Raw genomic sequence first — 23,032 nt, forward strand, 5'->3', positions numbered from 1 at the left:
CTGCAAAAGGCAACTCTTACTCTGCACAGTTTCTGGCATAGCTAGCGTCAAAAGAAGGTCCTGAGTGTTCCACCCACCCGAATGTCATCGGGGTCGAGGCTGTGCTCGCTCCAGGCTGACGTGATGCTGCTGTTCAGGTAGGAGCCCGATCGCCTCAGGTCCAGCTCGTCCTCGTACACCTCGGCAGCAATTTCCTCCCTCAAGGGTGACCCTGCGTGCAGGAACTATGGGAAGAAAGACATGGGTTGCTGAATCTCCTTCAGCAGTACACTGCCAATCTTCCCATTTCAAGCTTGCCGCTTCATAAAATGCTCAGAGACTGATTACAGGGAAAAAGGTCTCTCTTTCTAGACTTGGGGCCATCTGCATCTTAAGGCTGCATTTGCACTATGCTCCCCCCCCCCAAGCTCATTTACTAACCACCGTATTTTTTGCTCTATAAGATGCACCAGACCACAAGACGCACCTAGTTTTTGGAGGAGGAAAACAAGAAAAAAAATATTCTGAATCTCAGAAGCCAGAACACCAAGAGGGATCGCTGCACAGTGAAAGCAGCAATCCCTCTTGCTGTTCTGGCTTCTGTGATAGCTGCGCAGCCTGCATTCGCTCCATAAGATGCACACACATTTCCCCTTACTTTTTAGAAGGGGAAAAAGTGAGTCTTATAGAGCAAAAAATATGGTATGTTTACAGAGCTGCATCATAACAGGCGTTCTCTGGGTGCCCTGCAAAACAAGTCAAAACAGCATGGTATGCTTGGATAGCTCAGTCGTCTTAAGAGTGTGGTGTCAATAATAATAATAAATAATTTAATTTATACCCTGCCAAAGCCAGGCTCAGGGTGGATAACACCAGTAAAATTACAATGGAAACATAATGGGGGGGGGGGGAGACAAAAAAGCCCAATTTAAAATACAGGTTAAAATGCAATTTAAACCTCATTTAAAAAGTAGCCCATAAATCAAAACCATAAGGGGAGGGAAGACATAAGGGTCAGACTGAGTCCAAACCAAAGGCCAGGCGGAACAGCTCTGTCTTGCAGGCCCTGCGGAAAGATGTCAAGTCCCGCAGGGCCCTAGTCTCTTGTGACAGAGCGTTCCACCAAGTTGGGGCCAGTACCGAAAAGACCCTGGCCCTAGTTCAGACCAATCTAACCACCTTGTGCCTTGGGACCTCCAAGGTGTTGTCATTTGTGGACCTTAAGGTCCTCAGCAGGGCATGCCAAGGTTGCAGGTTCGGTCCCTGTTTGGGACAACTGCATATTCCTGCATTTGGGCTAGATCAGGCATAGGCAAACTCGGCCCTCCAAATGTTTTGGACTACAATTCCCATCATCCCTGACCATTGGTCCTGTTAGCAAGGGATGATGGGAATTGTAGTCCCAAAAACATCTGGAGGGCTGAGTTTGTCTATGCCTAGGCTAGATGATCCTAAGGGTCCCTTCCGACGCTACAATTCTATGGTTCTGTGAAACAGTAAAAAGGGCAACAAATTTATTTTCTAAAAACCTTGGAACGAAACGAAAGCACACTTTGAAACTTAAAGCTGAGAGACCCAGGTAGTGGGAACACAAGTCCCTACCCCCAAAAGGCCTGGGTGAGTAGAAAGGTCCCTCTGCCTGGGACCATAGAGATCACCAGTTCAGAATTTTATTTTGTAAAGCTAAGTGAAGTGTATGTTTTCAGTACAATAAACTTTTATTGTGCCCCTTCTAATGTAATGTTCTGTTTCCTTAATCAGCCAGCTGCATAGGTTCACATGCGGGGCAGGAAGTTCATGGCTGTTTGGTGGCCATTGTGAGAAGCGGGTGCTGGACTGAGATGGAGCATGGGCCTGATCCTGCAGGGCTCTTCTTATGTTCTTACTCATCATTTTCTGTCCCCAACAGCTAGTATTCAGAGGTATCTTGCCTCTGCACAGTTTTGTAACGAATTCTGGAGTTTTCATACCTTTGGGATGAAAAGAAGTGCAAGCGTCATGGTGGTGGTGACATGCGTATGAATAAAAAACAGCAGAAGTGTCCAGTCAGGGTGCAAGGAAGGAACCATGAAAAACCTGAAGCCAGAAGTAAATGGGGTGGCAGTGCATTAGAGGAAAAAGGTGGATAGGAAAATTAAACTGTGATACATTCTTTGTTAGAATGATGGCAGGCTCATTTATAACACACACACACACAGCAGTGTTCAGTTGAATTTTGGAATCCTCTCCTGCCGAAATTAGTGGCAGCCTTGACAATCTTTTAGCGCTTTCTACTTTCGCTCAGAACTTTGCATGTATTGCAGTTGTACCTTAAATGCCAAACGCCTTGCAAGTCGAACGTTTTGGCTCCTGAATGCTGCAAACATGGAAGTGAATTGTTCCAGTTTGCGAACGTTCTTTGGAACCCGAGTGTCCAATGTGACTTCCGTGGCTTCTGATTGGCTGCAGGAGTTTCCTGCAGCCAATTGGAAGCCGTGCTTTGGTTTCCGAACGTTTTGGAAGTTGAACCAAACGGACTTCCGGAACAGATTCCGTTTGACTTTCAAGGTACGACTGTTTCTTCCGTAGTACTTACCACAATCCTGAAAGGTAGGCTGTCATTGTTAAGCTGCTTTCATCACAAAAGTGACTCAAGCACAATATAGACAGCCGGTTACAACAAACACAACCAGAAGAAACCGTTTTTAAACACACACACACACACACACACACACACACCTGCAAATCAGGCAGATCTTCTAGATCCTGCCCCACTCAAAGAGGCCATGAGTACAGTACTCGAAACCTTTCAAATTAAGGGCTAAAAGCCCAGATAAAAGGGAAAGTTTTTGCTTGGCACCAAAAGAAAGAAAGATGGCGCTATAGGAAGTGCCCTAGGAGAAAGCATTCCACGAGTGGGGAGCCACCAGGGAAAAGGCCCTGTTCCTGTGTTGCCACCCTCCTCCAGCACTGCCACAGAGGCTCTGGGTTGGTTCACATGGGGAGAGGCCATCCTAGAGGCATTGGGGTTTGTTGTTGTTGTTGTTTAGTCGTTTAGTCGTGTCCGACTCTTCGTGACCCCATGGACCAGAGAACGCCAGGCACTCCTGTCCTCCACTGCCCCCCGCAGCTTGGTCAGACTCATGCTGGTAACCTCGAAAACACTATCCAACCATCTCGTCCTCTGTCGCCCCCTTCTCCTTGTGCCCTCCATCTTTCCCAACATCAGGGTCTTCTCCAGGGAGTCTTCTCTTCTCATGAGGTGGCCAAAGTACTGGACCCTCAGCTTCACAATCTGTCCTTCCAGTGAGCACTCAGGGCTGATTTCCTTCAGAATGGAGAGGTTTGATCTTCTTGCAGTCCATGGGACTCTCAAGAGTCTCCTCCAGCACCATAATTCAAAAGCATCAATTCTTTGGCGATCAGCCTTCTTTATGGTAGATCCCTTCATGGATCACTGCCTTGCCGTGGCGAAGGGGCTTGAAGAACTCAGAGAAGCTATGAACTATGCCGAGCAGGGCACCCAAGATGAACAGGTCATAGTGGAGAGTTTTGACCAAACGTGATCCACCTGGAGGAGGAACCGGCAAGCCACTCCAGTATCCCTGCCAAGAAAACTCCATGGACAAAGACAACAGAGGCATTGGGGTTACTATCAATCTAATTGCAGGTGTCATGTGCTGGAGCTAAGAGGAGATTGCCTTGCCCATTGGCCACCTTCCGATCTTCTGGCAGAGGCAAGCTTTGAACCAGGGACTTCCCGGCTCTCAGCTCATGCTCAAAGCACCTACACTATGCCAAGCTGAAAGCAGAACTCCTCTGGGTCCCACTACTACGGCAATCTGTACAACCAGTGAGGGCAGATACTGCAGGGAAGCAGATTTGGGGGAAACTTGAGAAAGCTCCTAACAGTTTGACCGTAGAAATCAGGTGCTTCAGGAACTGGTAGGGTCTCTGTCACTGGAGGTGCTGCAGTAGGACCTAAACAGCCCACTTTATCTGGGTTGCTGCATTTGCACCCTGCATTGCAGATCCGGCCTGAGCAAGGCAGTGGGGGTTGCAGCGGACAATTTTCTACACCATGCATTTAAAGCGTGTTCAGTGCCCATTCAAAGTACAGGCAAACCCTCCGCTGCAAAGAATCCTGGGAACTCTAGTTTGCTAAGGGAATTGTAGCTCTCGGGGGGGGGGGGGGACTACAGTTCCCACAATTATTTGGAGGGCAAGCCCATGTGCTTTAAATTTATGATGTGGATCTGCTCAGCATCCCTTCCAGTTCTGTGATTTGTTCTCACCTGACGACGTGAAAGGCAGCAGAAGTTATCAGTTCGTTGTGGAGGGCGATGCCCATGTAGCGAGGCTCGTGGAAAGCAGAAGGGACTGTCCGAGTGGCATAGCAGAGAAAACTTCCCCAGAACAGGAACAGCATCTCGGCTGCACAGCAAGAGATAGGGAAGAGGAGGCAAAATGAAACATTCTCCATGCGGTAAGGTTTTTGCCACTTGCCTCTTCTGTCCCTCTCGCCCCGTCCCGCTCTGTGGTTATTTCCCCCCTCTGCAGACATAGGTGACTCATTGTTCTGCAGTGAGCACTTTGTGCATGCCCAGAGGTACCTGACTCCCAAGGTGCACCATGTGGCGTATAAGCAATTCAGGCGCCAGAACCTTTCAGCTGCCTCTTAAAATGCAGCCTGAGCAAGCCCCACTCAAATGAAGGATGGGTCGGTTCTGCTGTTTCCTCACCGTCTGTGACCCCACACATGCCTGCGCATCGGAGGTGGCTCTCCAGTTGCTGCTGGACTACAACTCCCATCATCACTGGGCACAGACCATGCTGACAGGGGCTGATGGGAGTTGTAGTACGACTGTATCTGGAGCGCATTGCATTCCCTAACCCTGCTGCACATCCACTCAGCTGGACAACCAAAAGTGAAATTGAGTCCATCTATTGCGCATGTGTGATTTATTGGGAGGTTGTGGGGTGACAGTTTTTTGGGGGGAAGCTGATGGTTTGGGGCTGGTAGTGAGAACTGGAGGGGGCAGGGACTGGGTTAGAATGAGACGGAAATGGGATCTGGGGCAGGGAAAGAGTGGGGTGAGGATCACGGAGAGGAGAAACTAAATATGGGGCAATAGAGACAGCATTGAGGGTGGGGCAAGGAAGAGAGATCTTTTTAAAGTGATGTCAGCTGATATAAATGCCCTGTCTTTCACAATTGATCCACAAAGACACGTCACATACATGTGCAATTGATCACTGATGTTAAAATCCATTGAGGGACAGATGCCAACCTAGCTAGAGAGACAGCAAAAAAAATATAAAGGCAAAGGACCCCTGGACGGTTAAGTCCAGTCAAAGGTGACTATGGGGTTGCAGCTCTCATCTCGCTTTCAGGCTGAGGGAGCCGGCGTTTGTCTGGGTCATTTGGCCAGCATGACTAAACCGCTTCTGGCGCAACGGAATACCATGACAGAAACCAGAGCGCACGGAAACGCTGTTTACATTCCCGCCACAGTAGTACCTATTTATCTACTTGCACTGGTGTGCTTTCAAACGGCTAGGTTGGCAGGAGCTGGGACAGAGCAACAGGAGCTCACCCCGTCGTGGGGGTTTAGACCACAGCGCCACCCACGTCCCATTAGAGAGAGCATGCCTTAACTGGGTGAAGAAAAGAGTCTCCTAAGATGAAACCACCCCTACCCCCATAATGGCTGGAACGCTGCTCAGTCTACAGGTTATGTATGATTCCAGGCTGTTGATGCTGAAGGGGACTTGGCAGAAGCAAGCCAAACATTCATGATCGCGGCAGCTTGCTTCCTGGTTTTGGTCTACTGCCGCAGGAGGAAGTGAACCCTAGCAGTCTTTATGGGACTCCCCAAAGAGAGCGGGACTGGACCAAGGGGAGCCTGCAAGTGGCAGAGAAGCCAGAGGCTGATTAATTCAGGCCATCGGATTAGGGGTCCTCACCCACAACCATCATGTAGTCCCAGCGGTCGTGGTCACAGATGTAAAACTGGAGGCCCCTGGTGGTCTGGGAGCGGACCACCAGCGGGATGTTCTTTTCTATGTTCTCCAGCATCCCGACAGTCCAGGCTGCTAAGAACCAAAGCACCAAGAGCAGAATCAAGGCCAGCATCTTCAGCACCCGGCCGCTGGACATGTACGGAACTCGCTGGGCCGTACGGGAGAGAAAGACCTTCAAGACCCTGTTGGGGAGAAAGGGAGAGGTGGTCTGAGGAAGAGGAAGGTGACGATGAGATATATATACAGAAAGGGTTTGCTCAAGGGAGAAGTGGTCGTAGCCGACCAATGTTGGAACCAAACCACCTTCGACATTGATCACTGGGTGCTTCCAGGCAAACCTGCTTATTGAGTGAATCACCCTGATTTACAGGGAAATCAGACAACATTGGTTATTTGATGGGCATTTGTTCCGGTTTGTTTGCAGGGAGGTTAGACACTGCTGCATCAAAGCAGATGTCATCCCACACATTCCAGGGCATTTCCTCCCCATCTAATGCTTTCAATGGATCTACTCTGAGTATGGTTGCCACTGCACACAACCCATAGATTGCATCCAGATGTACATACTTTTTAACGGTGAGTTTGCTTTGGAAGCACACTTGCCGGCTTTTGGTCAGACAATCTTCTTCTGGGTTGAGCTTACCCTTCCTGTTTGTTGCAAAAGCTAGTTAAATACAGCACTGATAGGTTGGGGGTTGATTGGTTTCCTCTCTCCTTCCTGAGGCTGCTTTTTAAAAAGTTTCCTTTAAAAAATAGAAAAAGAAAACCCCACTTTTTTTTATAAGGAGCAGGTGGAGATGACTACCTGTTTAACTGAGTAAATCTACATTTTGGGCATAAAAATAAAGATGGGTAACCCATATGAGGAGAGAGGGCAAAGTAGACCACCTGTGATGGCCTGGGAATCGGATTCAGAGGCTGAACCAGAGGAATCCCAGCCTGCACAGGAGTCCCCACCTCCAGGGCCAGCTGAGCCAGGGCAGGGGCTTGAACCTGAAGGGCCCTCACCTGTGCCGGATCCTCAGGAGCAGACACCGGATTTCCGCTCCGGAGGTGATCAGGGACCCATTGCATGCAGGTGCTCCTCTCTCAGCCCCATCAGGGGAAGCTGAGGTTGCCTCTGGGTCCAATAACCCTCCAGCCTCTCCTGAGCTGCAGAGGCTCAGGGCAGAGAGGCGGAGGGAACTAAGTTCTTGCAGGAGGCGTGCTCACCTCCAGGCCAGGAGAGGTGAGCCACCTGTGGACCGGGACCACCCTATGCCTCAGAGGAGATAAAGGCCAGCCCACCCAGTCCCAGGTTGCGGGAGCAACATCGTTGGTTACCTGTTCCTGCTGGCACCCTGTCCTGCTCTCTGCCAGAGTTCCTGACCATGCCCGACTCCCTGCCTTGGACCCCGCTTCAGCCTCGGACCGGACACAGACCACGCCGCACGGTAACCCCCCCGGGACCAGCACACCACCAAATCCACAATCAATTTGTTGGCCCATATATAATATCCATCAAATGGGTTGCAAAGGCAGGAGAAAGTCAGGCTCAAGCCACGAGGAACAGAAAATGCAATTTGCCCTGATTCACTTTTATACCTATACACACTCTTACCCTAGTTTGATAGTAATTCCCAGGGAACTTTGGAAATTGCTGTTCTATGTGAAGGCCAGGGCCATATCAGAATTTGCAGCACTCTTGCCAAATCACAATTCCCAGAATTCTTTTGGGGGAAGTCGAGGTGGTATAAAGGCCAAGAAAGACACACTGTGTAGCTATATGAATTACCCAGATCTCTCTGACTAGAGTCAGAGGGCCTTCTGGCGGTTCCCTCATTGCGAGAAGCAAAGCTACAGGGAACCAGGCAGAGGGCCTTCTTGGTAGTGGCGCCCGCCCTGTGGAACGCCCTTCCAGCAGATGTCAAAGTGATAAACAACTACCTGACATTCAGAAGACATCTTAAGGCAGCCCTGTTCAGGGAAGTTTTTAACGTGTGATATTTTACTGTATTTTTGGTTTTTATGTAAGCCGCCCAGAGTGGCTGGGGAGGCCCAGCCAGATGGGCGGGGTATAAATAATAAATTATTATTATTATTATTATTATTATTATTATTATTATTATTAGCTGGGCTAAAAGGATCTGGGCCCAAATGCTAATTTTTTATGGTCCTTTGTTTTCTTAAGCCCCTGGGGATCAGAGTGAATATTGCAAAGGAACCCCCCCTTTTGGAAAATAAAGGCACAACACCAGTCGTGGCCCGTGGCCCTCAAGGTAATCCTACCTGTATAGTTTGAGGGTGATGGTTCCATAGACAATGGCAAAACCCAGCATGCGCACCCAGCGCAGAACAATGCAGCGGAAGATGCTCGGTTTGAAGTAGAGGATAAACACCTGTATGAAAGGAGAGGCCAGGGATGGCATGAACATCAGGAGGACCCTTTTAACAAGCAACACTGGTCCACATGCATATGTTTGAGAGGACACTGGCTTTTTGCATGGGGCTCCTCTAGCCAGGAATCCGTAGAAACAGAGAATTGTAGAGTTGGAAGGGACCACAATCATCATCTAGTCCAACACCCCCCCCCCGGCAATGCCCATTTTTTTTCCTTTTTGTCCAATGTGGGAATCAAACCTGTGTGTGACCCTGAGGTTAAGAGTCTCATGTTCTGTCTCTCTTGCGAGAGTTGCAAGAATTGAACTGGATCATGTCCTGGTGGGCCAAAATTTACCTGGGTGATCTCTGCCGGCATGTCTGTCTCTAGAAAAATCAGAAACCCTTATTTTCCCATTACCAAACATTTCAACTCAAACCTACAAACATTTTCAACTGTTTGCAATTTTCTTTCGTATAGAGTATAAATTTGCTCCAGTCCTTTTGAAACAGTTCATCACGGCGATTCCGGATCTTCCCCGTCAGTTTTGCCAACTCCACGTATTCAACCATCTTTATCTGCCAATCTTCCAATGTAGGAAGCTGATTTACATATAAGAAGATGAATGCTAAAAGATTGACGTAAGGTAAAAAAGTGGTTATAGAAATGTGAAGAAATTGGTAAAGTTGTGTGGAAGTCAGTTAGATGGAGGGAAGGAGGTCAATGCTTTATTTAAGCAATAATTTATGGATTTTTGATTTTTGATATGGAAATGTAATGAAACATGGAAAACTTAATAAAAATCATATTTTAAAAAAATCAGAAACCCAATATTAAGAACATGACAACTGGCCCCACTGGGTCAGGAAGAGGCCCTTTGGGGAGAGAGGGGCAACAGTGGAGGAAATTGTTCCCTGGCCTCACCTGTTAGGAGGACCAGATCAAGAGTGACAAAGAATACACTCCCCAGCTGAGAAGATAAGGGTGGCATGCTCAGTCTCTCTCAGACTCAGCTTGCTCTCTTTGGTATTTGGCTAGTTACATACCCCGAGGGCTTTCACAAATTCCATCCTTTGCTGTTAGCTCCCAGAATCCGCTTCTGTGGGTTAATGCAAAACTTCTCAACCTGCAAGCTGTGCTTTTCATGGCTAAATAGCCACCAAATGACGAGGGCTGCATATATTCCATGAAGTGCAGAAATCAGCTTGGGGGACATAGAACTCAATGGCTTGAGAAACCAAGGTTTGTTGAGAAAACCCCAGCAAGTTTCTAGTCCTCAAGACTGAGAAAACCTAGTTTGAACACATGCAGGCGATACCCAGGGAAATCTCAAGAGGCGAGAGAATTTCTGATGGTCAGTGGGTAGGGTTTCAGGGCCCTGCAGAGCTCTTCACCTGCCTCGTCAGATTCCCCTTCTTCAGCGGACGAGGTAGAGGACTCTGAAGTCAAACTGCATGCAGGGCCCATCCCAGAAGCATGTCCACAAGGTAGGACCATGCAACATACACAAGTATGTGCAAATGTTATGCAAAGAGGTGTCCTCTGTTTCCAATGATGCATTTCCTTTTGTGGAGGGCAAATTATTTATTTATTTCCTTTATACGAATATGAGGCTGGGACAGAGTGACCAGCCCAAGGTCTCCCCGTCAGCTATATGGGCGAGTTGGGATTTAAACCCTGGTTTCCCTTATCGCCTAGCCCAGCACTCATAACAACTGCACCACCCTAGCCACCCTAAACTCAACCCATTAGGTATCCGAACCCAGACACTCACAGGAAAGTAGAGCAGGAGCGAGCCGAAGAGTATCATCTCCAGAAGAATGACTCCCGAAGCTCGAATCCTCTAGGGGAAGAGAGATGAATGTAAAAGGGGGAGCAACCCAAGGCAACCAAGGATGGTAGCTTTGGAGACGGCACAAATGTTCAAGTTAGAAAATGATGATGAGCAGGATAACGATGGTGAGGAAAGGAGAGGGCCTTTTTGGTGGTGGCGCCCGCCCTTTGGAGCTCTCTCCCATCAGATATCAGGGAAATAAACAACTATCTGACTTTTAGAAGACATCTGAAGGCAGCCCTTTATAGGGAAGTTTTTATTGTTTGATGTTTTACTGTGTTTAGTTTGTTGGAAAGTGACCCAAAGTGGCTGGGTGTCAGGCTCCAGGGGCTTGGCTCCCCCCCCCCCAACTGCTGATAAGCAGGACAAAGCGAAAAGAGCCCCTTTTGCTGATCACAGCAAAAGAACAAAGCATCCATTCTCGGAGTGAAGGTGCTCCCATTTAAGCTTCCCTCCTACTTCCCCCTTCTTGCAACCTGCTCTCAGGACCACTGAGCCTTCTGCGTAGCAACCTTATCAACTCTCCTTGCCCTTGGAGAGAGAGGCTGGACACTTTCCAGCGAAGGGGAGTCAGTTATCTCTCTCTCTTCCTGTTCTGCTTCTCCTAGCTGTTCCCCACTCAGCTCTGCCCAGCTGTTGCTTTCTGAACTATGTCCCTCGGCAAACCAAGTCTCTAAATCTATACTGCTCCATTGTTCCTGGGCAGCTTCAGGATCCTGGTCTGGAGTAGGAAGAGGGGGAGGTTCCCACCATTCCTCATCAGAGCTGTAATCCTCAGTCTGGCCTCTGACATGGGGGCAACCCAGTCAGATGGGTGGCATATAAATTATTATTATTATTATTACAGTGGTACCTCAGGTTACAAACACCTCAGGTTACAAACACTTCGGGTTACAGACTCCACTAACCCGGAAGTAGTACTTCGGGTTGGCAACTTTACCTCATGATGAGAACAGAAATTGTGCAGCAGCAGCGGGAGGCCCCATTAGCTAAAGTGGTACCTCAGCTTAAGAATGGTTTCAGGTTAAGAACAGACCTCCGGAACGAATTAAGTTCATAACCAGAGGTACCACTGTATTATTATTATTATTATTATTATTATTATTATTTTATTTGATGGCAAAGTAAACCAGAGACAGCTAATGCTTTGGCCCCTCTCCTATTCCTGCCCGGGGCCTCTTTAAGTGCAAATCCAGCTAGTTCTTCCCACTGGCCATTCCTACCCTTACCTTGCTCTTCCGGAAGTGGTAGGAGACCAGCATGCTGAAGAAAACAGCCAGCATGCAGAAGGCCTGGAATGCCAAGACGGCAGCCCGCAAGGACCAATCTTCCTGGATCAGGCAAGGGGTGCCATCCGTGCAGGTCGTGCATCCTTCGCGGCACGGGAGGCACTCCAGCAAGCTCTCGGAATCCGTCGCTCCATACCGGGAAGCACTTTCTCCTGCGGGCAGGGAGAATGAATGACTAAAGGAAGTGTGTTAAAAAATAGTGGTTTGGAAGGCTCCCAGGTGAAAAAGCAACCATGACTCCTTTAATACTTGGGTGTGGGGGGAGAGAGATTGGAAATCTAGAAAATGGAAAAAAAGTCTGTCTAGGAGATAAGGACGGAAAACAGTGGCGGAGAATCTCTCATCCTGGACGGGAAGGAAAAGTAATGAGTATCTGATGCCTGAACATTGAGAAAACATCAGCAGGGCGAGGAATAAATGGATATTACCCTGGATTGAACATTGGACTATTATGAGGAATACTTGCTGGCACAACTGACAAATGGATAGTTAGCAGTCACCTTTATCTATCTATCTTTCTCTTCCTACTCTGTTCTTATTCTTATCTTTCTCTCTCTCTGCATTCTGTTATCATGTCTATTATTATTTTATCTTACTGTATTTGGGTAAGAATTGCATGCAGATGAAGGGGATGTACAGTTTGAAGGAGCCTGTGTGAGAGACAGGAAAAGGGAAATCTCTCAGCGTAAGACGCTGGGAGAAGAGGGGAAGGCAGCAGCCAGACTGGTGACTGGGAGTGGCCGCCAAGACCATATAACACAGGTCCTGAAAGACATACATTGGCTCCTAGTACATTTCCAAACACAATTCAGAGTTTTGCAAGAAGAAGCATTCACAAAAAGCCATATAAGTGCTGCTACCTACCATTGTTAGATGATGAGAAAATTCTACTTGCCCTGTAGAAACCTGGTTTGCACTGACAAAGGTATTTTCCAAGAACGAAACCCTTGTTTTCCTGCGGGATGCACTGAAAGATGGAATGCAGAATTGTGAGTTAATCGCTCTCTCTCTCTCTCCACATCAGTTTTCAGAGGGGGAAAGTCATGAAAATTCTCCAGCCTTTTCCAACAAATTTATCCCAATGTACACATATCTCTATGCATTTTTGCCTGATATAGACTTCTTCTTCTTCTTTTGCAAAGCAATGTCCCCTAATATAATGCACTTTTACATGTTACTTTCACTAATATATGCACACTTTACCACAGTATATATATTTTTATACACATTACTTGGCTGGACAACTGCATTTCATAAGAGTGAATTTGGAAGGAGACTATGCTTGTGGTTTGTGTATTATATCAGTGAATTAGGTAGGTTGGCCTTCAAATATGAACGGAATTTAATTTTTCCCTCTTCTCTAGTGATCATTGCAATACCTCTATCAGAGGGTATCCTTAAAATATTAGGAGCATAGGTAAGCTACTTTAAACTGAGTCAAACCATTGCTCAGTCTAGCTCAGGGTTTCCCAAACTTGGGTCTCCAGCTGTTTTCCGACTACATTTCCCATCATCCCTGACCTGCTAGCTAGGGATGATGGGAGTTGTAGTCCAAAAACAGCTGGAGACCCAAGTTTGGGAAACAATGACTAGCTTAATTTTGTCTACCTGGAGATCCTGGGGATTGAACCAGCTGGGGTAGAAGGTCTTGAAAAGCAGACCTTCTACCTCTGAACTACATCCCTTCCCCAAAGCCCCAGATTTGTCCTCCATTATAAGGTCCGTATAGGTTTTCCCAGTAGTGATGTATGGAAGTGAAAGCTGGACCATAAGGAAGGCTGATCGCCAAAGAATTGATGCTTTTGAATTATGGTGCTGGAGGAGACTTTTGAGAGTCCCATGGACTGCAAGAAGATCAAACCTATCCATTCTGAAGGAAATCCGCCCTGAGTGCTCACTGGAAGGACAGATCGTGAAGCTGAGGTTCCAATACTTTGGCCACCTCATGAGAAGAGAAGACTCCCTGGAAAAGACCCTGATGTTGGGAAAGATGGAGGGCACAAAGAGAAGGAGATGACAGAGGACGAGATGGTTGGACAGTGTTCTTGAAGCTACCAGCATGAGTTTGACTAAACTGCAGGAGGCAGTGGAAGACAGGAGTGCCTGGCGTGCTCTGGTCCATGGGGTCACAAAGAGTTGGACACGACTAAACAACAACAACAACAATAATATAATCCAGGAGACCTCCTCTTAACCTCTTGTCAGATTAAGTTAGAGTTAAGTGAATTGAGCCTCATCCAAGGCACTCCTTTTTTCTGCCACCCACAACTCCTTCCTTCTCGCTACTCTGCTGGTGTTGACATGCCACCCCACCTCTTCTGGACACCAGTGGTTAAACATTTAAGCATAATAATAGCCAAATGCTGAATGGCCAAATCCCCTTTTCCTAAAACCTAAATGGATCACTAATGCCGCAAAGCGCACACTAATCCCTTGGGAAGCAGAACGCAGCCAAAAGGACACGGCAAATGTGACCAACAAACGAGCGCCCACAGGGGCAAGCCTCCTAGGGCTTTTGACGCCAAAAGGACCCAGAAACCCCTTAAACCCCACACAGCAGGAGAAGATACGCTAATTCAGGAAGTGGGGCAGCGTGGTGGAAAGAAGGAAGGTGCAGAGAGAGGTAGAGAGACAGAACCATCTGTGTGTTCATTGGGAATGGACTCTGTGGAGTTCCTGCATTTGCAAACGGACCTTTTCCTGTCACTAGTTTCTAAATCAAGTTTCGGACATCAGAGCCATGGGAAAGAAGGAGACAAGCTGATGTTGAAACAGAGCTTCGCACGTATTGGGAAGTTTTGTACAGTGGTACCTCGGGTTAAGAACTTAATTCGTTCCAGAGGTCCTTTCTTAACCTGAAACTGTTCTTAACCTGAAGCACCACTTTAGCTAATGGGGTCTCCCGCTGCCGCTGTGCCACTAGAGCATGATTTCTGTTCTCATCCTGAAGCAAAGTTCTTAACCCGAGGTACTATTTCTGGGTTAGCGGAGTCTGTAACCTGAAGTGTCTGTAACCTGAAGCGTATGTAACCCAAGGTACCCAAGGGATTTTGAGCGTTTATCTTTTTTAAAAAAAACAACAACCAGAAAAACAAAACAAAACCCTTATGCATTGTGAGTCGTTTGTAAAAGCAAAAATAGAGTTGTGTCCAATGTGAAAACGAATCGCGGGCCGCAAGCAATTCTATGCCACCACAGAGGGAACACTAACCTGGAGGTGTGGGGGTAGAATTTCTGGTTGGGGGCAAAGCTTAGTTTGGCACGCACAGGCCCTGATTCCTTATTCAGCTTCACCTATTTGGGTGACTATTTACATGGGTGCAACAGCCTGACAGTGTCTTATGTGCCAAATGTTAGGCAGGATGTGCTTCTATGTCATCTTGGAAGGGATACTCTTTTGGAGGAGTGCGTACATGTTTTGGGGTGTTCCAAAGCTTACTTTGATGCATTCAGGCCCCAGTTTATATTATCGGTTATTACTGAGGAGATTTCACCCCTCCCATATCCAAGAATCTCCTGATGAGTCTGCTGATTCTCCAGAGAGGAGGGGCGGTGTTCTGCTCTCTACTTATTCTGCTCCAGCACCACATCAAAGAGTCAGTCAGTCAGTGTGTCGGAGAGAGAGAGAGACTGAGTGTTAGAGATCGTGTGTATAGATAAGGTTGCTGCTAAGAGCAGCTGCAGACACTCAGTGCAGTGCAGCATTCATTTATGCTTAGACCTATTTAGCTCTGTATATAGTTGTGTATAATAGTTGTAGATAGAATAAAGAAGATATTCTACAGAGCTGCTCTCCGAGTCGTTTATGCTCTGCTAGACTCTGCTATACTCTGCTGTGCGACGACTGTCTTCTTGTGGAAGTAAATCCGGTGCTCACAACTCTAAGCTGTGAGTCCACAGCACTTTGACCTGTTCCTGTGCAGAAGGTGGTCTCTGGAAGTGCTACCCAGCTCGCCTAGCCCAGTCAGGGCTGAAGTGGATGAGTCCAGTTGGTGGCACTGGTTCAAGGGCGATGCTGACAATTATTTGCAGGGAGGCATTGGACCTTGGCAGCCCCATACTCTCTAGGATACAACTAATGATACAACTCTCAGTTGTATCATTAAGGATGCCGAAGACAAACTGTGTGAAGCATACCCCTAATTCCTTACTTGTAATTATCACCTGGGGCCATAAAGCATAAAATTGTGTAAAATCATCAGTTTTGCCTGCAGAAAATGCCATTGTGTATCTTCAGCATTCCCCTAGTCCTGGAGCTACGTATATGGGGTAGCCCAAATCTTATTTTGGGGTGTAGGGGTATATGAATCCTTATTAAATTTGCCGACTTTCAAACTTGTGCAGATAGGAACTGAGTATTAGCAACCATCTCGCTTCTACACATCATGGCTTCCCCCAAAGAATTCTGGGAACTGTAGTTTGTTAAGGGTATTGAGTGCTGTTAGTTGTAGCTCCATGAGCTACATTTCCTTGAGTGGCTTAACAGCCAAGGCCTCTTCCTAGGGGTCTCTGATAACTGTACCTCTCTGAGTTTATACAAGCAGTTGTTATTGCACACTTTCTGGAGCATTTTCCTGTCACTTTCTTTATTGCAAAAGTTCACACACACACCCGACTTTTTAAGGAGGTTTATTCAGCAAGAGTGCCAAGTTTTGCAACCTAAATTTGCCAGTGTGTGCGACTGAATCCCACTTGAAAATAGTGACAGCTTTGGGAGTGCCCCTACAGTCTACATTATGATCTTTCTAACATCTATGTAGACAGGCCTAAGTGCTAAAGAAGAGGAGTTGTGATGGCCTGGGAATCGAATTCAGAGGCTGAACCTGAGGAATCCCAGCCTGCATAGGAGTCCCTGCCTCCAGGACCAGCTCAGCCGGGGCTGGGGCTTGAACCTGAAGGGCCCTCACCTGTGCCGGATCCTCAGGAGCAGACACCAGCTGAATCTGCTCTGGCTCCGGAGGTGAGGAGGTGATCGAGGACCCATTGCCTGCAGGTGCTCCACTCTCAGCCCCATCAGGGGAAGGTGAGGTTGCCTCTGGGTCCAGTAACCCTCCAGCCTCTACTGAGCTGCAGAGGCTCAGGGCAGAGAGGAGGAGGGAACTAAGTTCTCGCAGGAGGAGTGCTCGCCTCCAGGCCAGGAGAGGCAAGTCACCTGTGGACTGGGACCACCCTATGCGTTGGGGCAGATAGAAGCTGCCAGCCCAGTCCCAGGGAACAACATTGTTGGTAACCTGTTCCTGCCTGCACCCCGTCCTGCTCTTCTGCCAGAGTTCCTGACTGCACCCAACTCCTTGCCTTGGACCCCGCTTCAGCCTTGACGGACAGTCTCCATACCACACCCTTGACCTCGGACTGGACTCGGACCATGCCGCACGGTAATCCCCCGGGACCAGCACAGGAGTAAAGTGATCACAGTAAGAGGAGTGTAAAGGCATTATAGAACTATTGAGTGCTGATGTCCTTGTGTGGCAATGTATGGCGGGGGCGGGGAGGGATCAATTGCTTGGTCAATGCATACATCTTGTTGAATTCACTGAGTGATGCAGAGAGACAGTATCGCTTGAGGCAGGCAGTGATGGCAAGGGAGTAGGAATGCTACAAATATCCATGATTTTCTGCTCTGAAAACTACTTATTTCCCGTTTCCAGCAAAGTGTCCTAAGCTGGCAGTCGGTTTAAGCAACGCGAATTTCTGGTCTGTATGGTGGAAATCACAAATCTACTTTCGCAAGACCCAAGCAACAATGGGAACGTCTATAGCAATAGAAGGACAGGTTTTGCATATAGCTGGAGGGCAGAAGAGGACCATATAAATAAACAAGCAAAATGGTACTGGAAGTGTGGACACTGTAAAGAAAAGCATATTGTATTGATTGCCTAAATCGGGACGTGGGTGGCGCTGTGGGTTAAACCACAGAGCCTAGGACTTGCCGATCAGAACGTTGGCGGTACAAATCCCCACGACGGGGTGAGCTCCCATTGCTCGGTCCCTGCTCCTGCCAACCTAGCAGTTTGAAAGCACGTCAAAGTGCAAGTAGATAAATAGGTACCGCTCCGGCGGGAAGGTAAACGGTGTTTCTATGCATTGCTCTGGTTCACCAGAAGCGGCTTAGTCATGCTGGCCACATGACCCGGAAGCTGTACGCCGGCTCCCTCAGCCAATAAAGCGAGATGAGTGCCACAACCCCCAGAGTTGTCCGCAACTGGACCTAATGGTCAGGGGTCCCTTTACCTTTACCTTTATTGCCTAAAACAAGATGCATCACCATGCCACATGAACCCAAGTGAAAGTCACACCTCCATGGCAAGCAGTCATGGGACTCAGGGGACTAGGCTGGTACCCTAAATGTTCTTGGTGTCTCCTTCCCAAAGCCTGGGAAGCTTCTGCCCAGCTTAGGGAGGGAGGTGCAAAGCTCCGATGGGTCCAAGACCCATTCTGCCATCTTCCCAAAGCCCACCCGGCTTTCGGAAGTAGGCAGGAGGGCTCTGGCATCTTGTCAGAGCCCTGGCAACACTTTCACAAAGCCTGGGAAGTTTCTGACCAGCTTAGGGATGGAGGCTCGAAGCTCACGTGTGCGGCGTCAGGACGTCACAATGTCACACGAATGACATCACCCCCACTCACAAGCCGGCACCTCTGGCCCTAACTGTTTCCCTATGAAAAATTTCCCTGCACGCTACCATCGCACCTCTTGACCCAGGAGCTGCTTCTCCTGTCCCAGATTTGCAAGAAAGGGCTGCTTGTTTGGGGGATCTAGCAGGGGAGCGCAGCTATCGTACACCCTTGACCAAAGAACGGTACACTCCTTCTATCTGGGATGGTCGTCCATGGAGCGGTGAGGGAGGGAAGGGAAACCCGCCTAGCCAGCCAGATCAGCTGAATCAACCCTGGTGATCAGTGGGGTAACAGATGTCGCAGCCAGATCGCCCTCACATCCTTTGGGGAAGGTTCTCAGGCAGGGTGGAAGGAGAAAGAACTTGCCCATGTGAAGACCACCTGGTGGAAGCCCTTACACATATGGTTCCTAATTGTAAACTATATGCTGATCTCCGCCAGCAATTTCTGGATCAACTCTGTATCCCCAAATGGAAACCAGAGTTGGAGGTCATACATTTTCTGTTACTGGGGAATGATCAGGAGCTCACCAAGTTAGTGGCCAAATATCTCTATTCGGTTTTTTGTCGTCGAAATACACTGCAGACGTCTGATCTCCCTGGAGACCTAGAGATGTGACCATAGATTGCTCTGCCTCTTTCGTTTAGCAAATGTTTTGTGCCACTGGGGAAGTGGTAATTCTGTATTGATTTGTTTTGGATGTTTGTATGTGATGCCATTAAAAAGTGTGATGATGATGAAGAAAGGGCTGCGGCTTCTCAGTGGTGAAGGCACCCTGCACATGCTCAGAGGACTCATGTTGCCTCTTAAGCTGAAGTTCAGTAGCCTTTCAAGGCACAATTCAAGCAGAGATGTAAAGAGTTAGAATGGCTCATGCAAGGCTCCGATGAGCATCAGGGTGCCAGCTTGGATAAAATATTGGGTGGCAGGTAAGCCCTACATAATCAATCACATGGCGCGGTGCACGCACACCATTTGAATGGCAATGCCCATTAACTTGGGGGGGAGGTCCCGGCCCCCTCAAATATTTTACTGGGGGGTCTGAAGACCCTTGACCCCTAGGAGTTGGCGCCTATGATGAGGATGGGATTGAGGTGGGATTTGAAGTAGGAATGGGGCAGAGTTACACTCTAACTGCAATCCTGCTTGTACACTGAGATTCAACTCAGGATGGAAATATTTCTGTTATGGCCTCAGGACCTGCCTTATTCTGACAGGTTGCAGGCCCATTTCAGGGTATAGAAACCACAAGCAAATAACCATGAATGCTCAAAACAAAATGTGTGTGTGTGTGTACATATATGTGCATATATACATATGTGTATGACTGTATGTATACTGTATATACACATGCACACATACTCTTTACTGAGGCATTTGATGGCTCAAAGAAACAGTTCTTGGCAACCCAGAGATCCCTGGTCAAGACGATGCTATCAACTGTTTTATAATGTTTTTATAATGTTAACTGGCTTTGGAATATTATGATTAACATTTATGTCCATAGCACCATAGCACTATAAATATACATGGCATTGTGCATATATATTTTTTAATCTACTCTGAAGGGCGTGCAGTCTAAAACGATGAATAAACAATACAATAAAATTAATGGTTTCAAATGCACAACTCACAAGCCAACATTATAACTGTTTTTATTAGGCTTTCTAAAAAGATCAAGAATTGTTTATTGACATGTTTGCTGCCCTGGGCTCCTTCAGGAGGAAGGGTAGCATATAAATTTAATGAATAAATAAAGACGACATAATCGAACCTCTGGGCAAACTTTGTGCCAGCAAATCAGGATGAACGTTCAATAAACAGGTCAGGGCCCCTTAGGCTTCACGATCCATTTTGGAATCTGCGATGGGGCGAAATTTCATTCACTCAGCTCCCTGACCAAAAATGTTGTCCTAATTTGTCTGAGGAACAGATTGTGGAAGCCTGTTCTTCTAGGAATTCAGGGTAGTGCTAGCAAGCATAAGGCGCAAGAATATGGGGGAAGGGGCAAAAGAGGCCAGGGAACAGATGAAAAATGTGGGGTGGGGGAGGAAATGAGCGGTGGGGAGCCTGCGTTTTGGGATGGAGTGGCTAGATGGGAGGAAGGCCTGGGCTCTCACAGATTGCGGAGTCAGAAGCGCCCGCGGAAGAAGATATTTAAAGGGCTCCCATGGTTCAAAAGAAATGATTTAATTACACACACATAATGATCAGCGTGTGTCGCTGGTATTTACCCAGCATGAGAAAAGGAGGATGGAACGGAAATCAGCCAAAGATAGATGCGAGCTGTTAATTAACAATGTTGGAACGTGTTTCCTCTCTCTCTCTTAAGAAAGGAAGAATGAAAAGGCCTTGCTAAATCAGAAGTGGAAGGATGCAAAAGAGAAGGCTCTGGGTTTTGTACATTCCAGGTGCTGTGGGTGAAGCCGGCCCTACCATTGGACGAGGTGTAATGGCTGCCTTAAGTGGCGCTTTTAGGGTTCTGTCAAGAGGCCGACTGATCTGAGCCAGGGGCCCAACACACTTGAAAAGCGGTTTGGATGTGGGATTCGTAGCCACCAGATCTGTTGATGGTCACTTGCTCAGGTGGTTTAGAAAAAGGGATAGATGAATTCATGAAGCAGCACCGGGGAATCTTTGGTCCCCCAGCTGTCACTGAATTACAACTCCCATCAGCTCTAAACAAGCATGGATGATGGGAGTTACAGTTCATCAACCTCTGGAATTTGATAGGATCCCTATACCTAGTCTAGAATCCTTCCCTCCTTTTCTAGGGGGCTCCAGATAAAATTGTCCTATCCTCACACAGTAGGGGAGCTATCGGCAGAGTCAGGGGAATACTGGGGGTTGTAGAAGTACAAAATATATCCATTGGAAAAAATAAAAAATGCCAGAAAGGGAGAGGAAGCTAAAAACAACAACAGTCCTATGAGGACTGAGCACGTTTGACGGCCACAGAATGCAAACTGACTGCTGGGGGCGGGAAGAAAACAATACTGGCAGGTGAAGGAATGCAATGGGGTATCCCGAACAGGAGCATTTCACACTGTAACATTTTGCTGCAGGTCCCAATAGCTAATACCAATTAGCCATGTTCACAGAGTAGAACCTCCAAATACCAGGGGTGCCAGGGACAAACAACTGGGGAGGACCTCTGCCCTCATGCCCTGCTAAATGACATAATAAAAATCATGCCAGTATTTATCATGCCAGGAATCACAGGTAAAATTAACAAAGTTAAACAACACTTCGGCCTCTCTCTCTCTCTCTCTCTCTCTCTCTCTCTCTGTGATTTTACTGCCCAAAGACAAGAGACAGAGATGTTGATAGATATATTTAGGGGCAATAAATAATAATTTCTCCCATGCTGAATTGAAGACTGTAAGATGCCCATGTGGTCCTTTGTGTGATGAGCTTATACAGTGCTTTTCCCCCTAAAGAAATGTTTAGGGGTACTCTCATTTTCCTATTCATATTGAAATAAAAAGGTAAAGGTAAAGGACCCCTGACAGTTAAGTCCAGTCGCAGATGACTCTGGGGTTGCAGCGCTCATCTCGCTTTACAGGCCGAGGGAGCCGGCGTTTGTCCACAGACAGTTTTTCCAGGTCATGTGGCCAGCATGACTAAGCTGCTTCTGGCGCAACGGAACACCGAAACCAGAGCAGCACACAGAAATGCCATTTACCTTCCCGCCGCTGCAGTACCTATTTATCTACTTGCACTTTTTGGCATGCTTTCGAACTGCTAGGTTGGCAGGAGCTGGGACTGAGCAACGGGAGCTCACCCTGTCGCAGGGATTTGAACTGCTGACCTTCTGAACGGCAAGCCCAAGAGGCTCAGTGGTTTAGACCACAGCGCCACCTGCGTCCCATTTCATATTGAAATATTCCCCCTCAATGAGACCAAACTTAGATTCACAAAATGTTTTGGGGTATGTGTCTCCCTGCGTCCCCCCAGAAAAAAAACACTGGGCTTATATAAAGGGAATATGTCATGGAAAGTTCTGCTATGGAAATATTAACCATTAACGCCTGGGTTTTGTATTGCTGACGTTAATCCCACCTGTTTCCAGCTTAGAACATTCAGTTCACATTCATTTGCAATGTAAAACAAACAGCAAATTTCACCAAAATTCCAATAAAGTCAAACATTTGGTGAAGTTTTAGAAGTGGCCAGAGGCATCATTACGTATTAAGAATGACAACAGCCAATAACTCTGGGTTCAAAACGTTATCAACCTTTAAGAACTACTGGGGTGGCCTTAAGATTAAACTGTATACACAAGTTGCCCAAAAGAATTAAGTTATGGTTAAGGAACATGTCTCCATACATATGGAAAGTAATCTGATAGGGAACCCTACAGTAAGTTCCTGCTCTGATCCCAAGGAGGAGCCTGAGGGACAAGACAGGTTGATTGTCATGGCACCAAGAAAAACTCCTCAAGAGCCACTTGCTCTGACAAGGGCGGGAGGTGAGCTGAGACCTTTCTCTTGTTTAAAATGGTTTTTCATTCTCCAGCTGCAGCCAATCAGAAACCAGGCCTTGGTTTCTGAACTTTTTGAAAGTTGAACGGACTTCTGGAATGGATTCCGTTCAACTTCCAAGGTACCACTGTATATGCAAAGGCAGTATTTATCTTCAGGTGCAAAGATCAGTACACTGCTGTTCTGCACCATTGTAGCCCAAATTCTCTACGATAAAAAGCTGAAGGTATAGTGTATACATCAGGGGTAGGCAACCTAAGGCCCGGGGGCTGGATGCTGCCCAATTGCCTTCTAAATCCGGCCCACGGATGGTCTGGGAATCAGCGTGATTTTACATGAGTAGAATGTGTCCTTTTATTTAAAATGCATCTCTGGGTTATTTGTGGGGCATAGGAATTCGTTCCCCCCCCCCAAATATAGTCTGGCCCACCTCATGGTCTGAGGGACAGTGGACCGGCCCACGGCTGAA

The 23,032-nt window shown here is 47.5% G+C and overlaps 1 protein-coding gene across 1 annotated transcript in view; it reads right to left on the bottom strand.

Annotated features, from left to right (window-relative positions):
- Positions 1-23,032, bottom strand: part of GPR179 (G protein-coupled receptor 179) — a 48,042-nt gene that overhangs the window by 10,978 nt on the left and 14,032 nt on the right. Inside the window, exons 3-10 of the mRNA XM_079949181.1 lie at positions 12,329-12,431; positions 11,405-11,616; positions 10,116-10,184; positions 8,251-8,360; positions 5,926-6,164; positions 4,254-4,392; positions 1,950-2,055; positions 78-224 (exon numbers count right to left, since the gene is read on the bottom strand). Of these exons, the coding sequence (XP_079805307.1) occupies positions 78-224; positions 1,950-2,055; positions 4,254-4,392; positions 5,926-6,164; positions 8,251-8,360; positions 10,116-10,184; positions 11,405-11,616; positions 12,329-12,431 (1,125 nt within the window). The remainder of the gene's footprint in view (positions 1-77; positions 225-1,949; positions 2,056-4,253; positions 4,393-5,925; positions 6,165-8,250; positions 8,361-10,115; positions 10,185-11,404; positions 11,617-12,328; positions 12,432-23,032) is intronic.

Source organism: Podarcis cretensis (genome assembly GCF_951804945.1).
Source record: "Podarcis cretensis genome assembly, chromosome: 13".
Taxonomy (NCBI): Eukaryota; Metazoa; Chordata; class Lepidosauria; order Squamata; family Lacertidae; genus Podarcis; species Podarcis cretensis.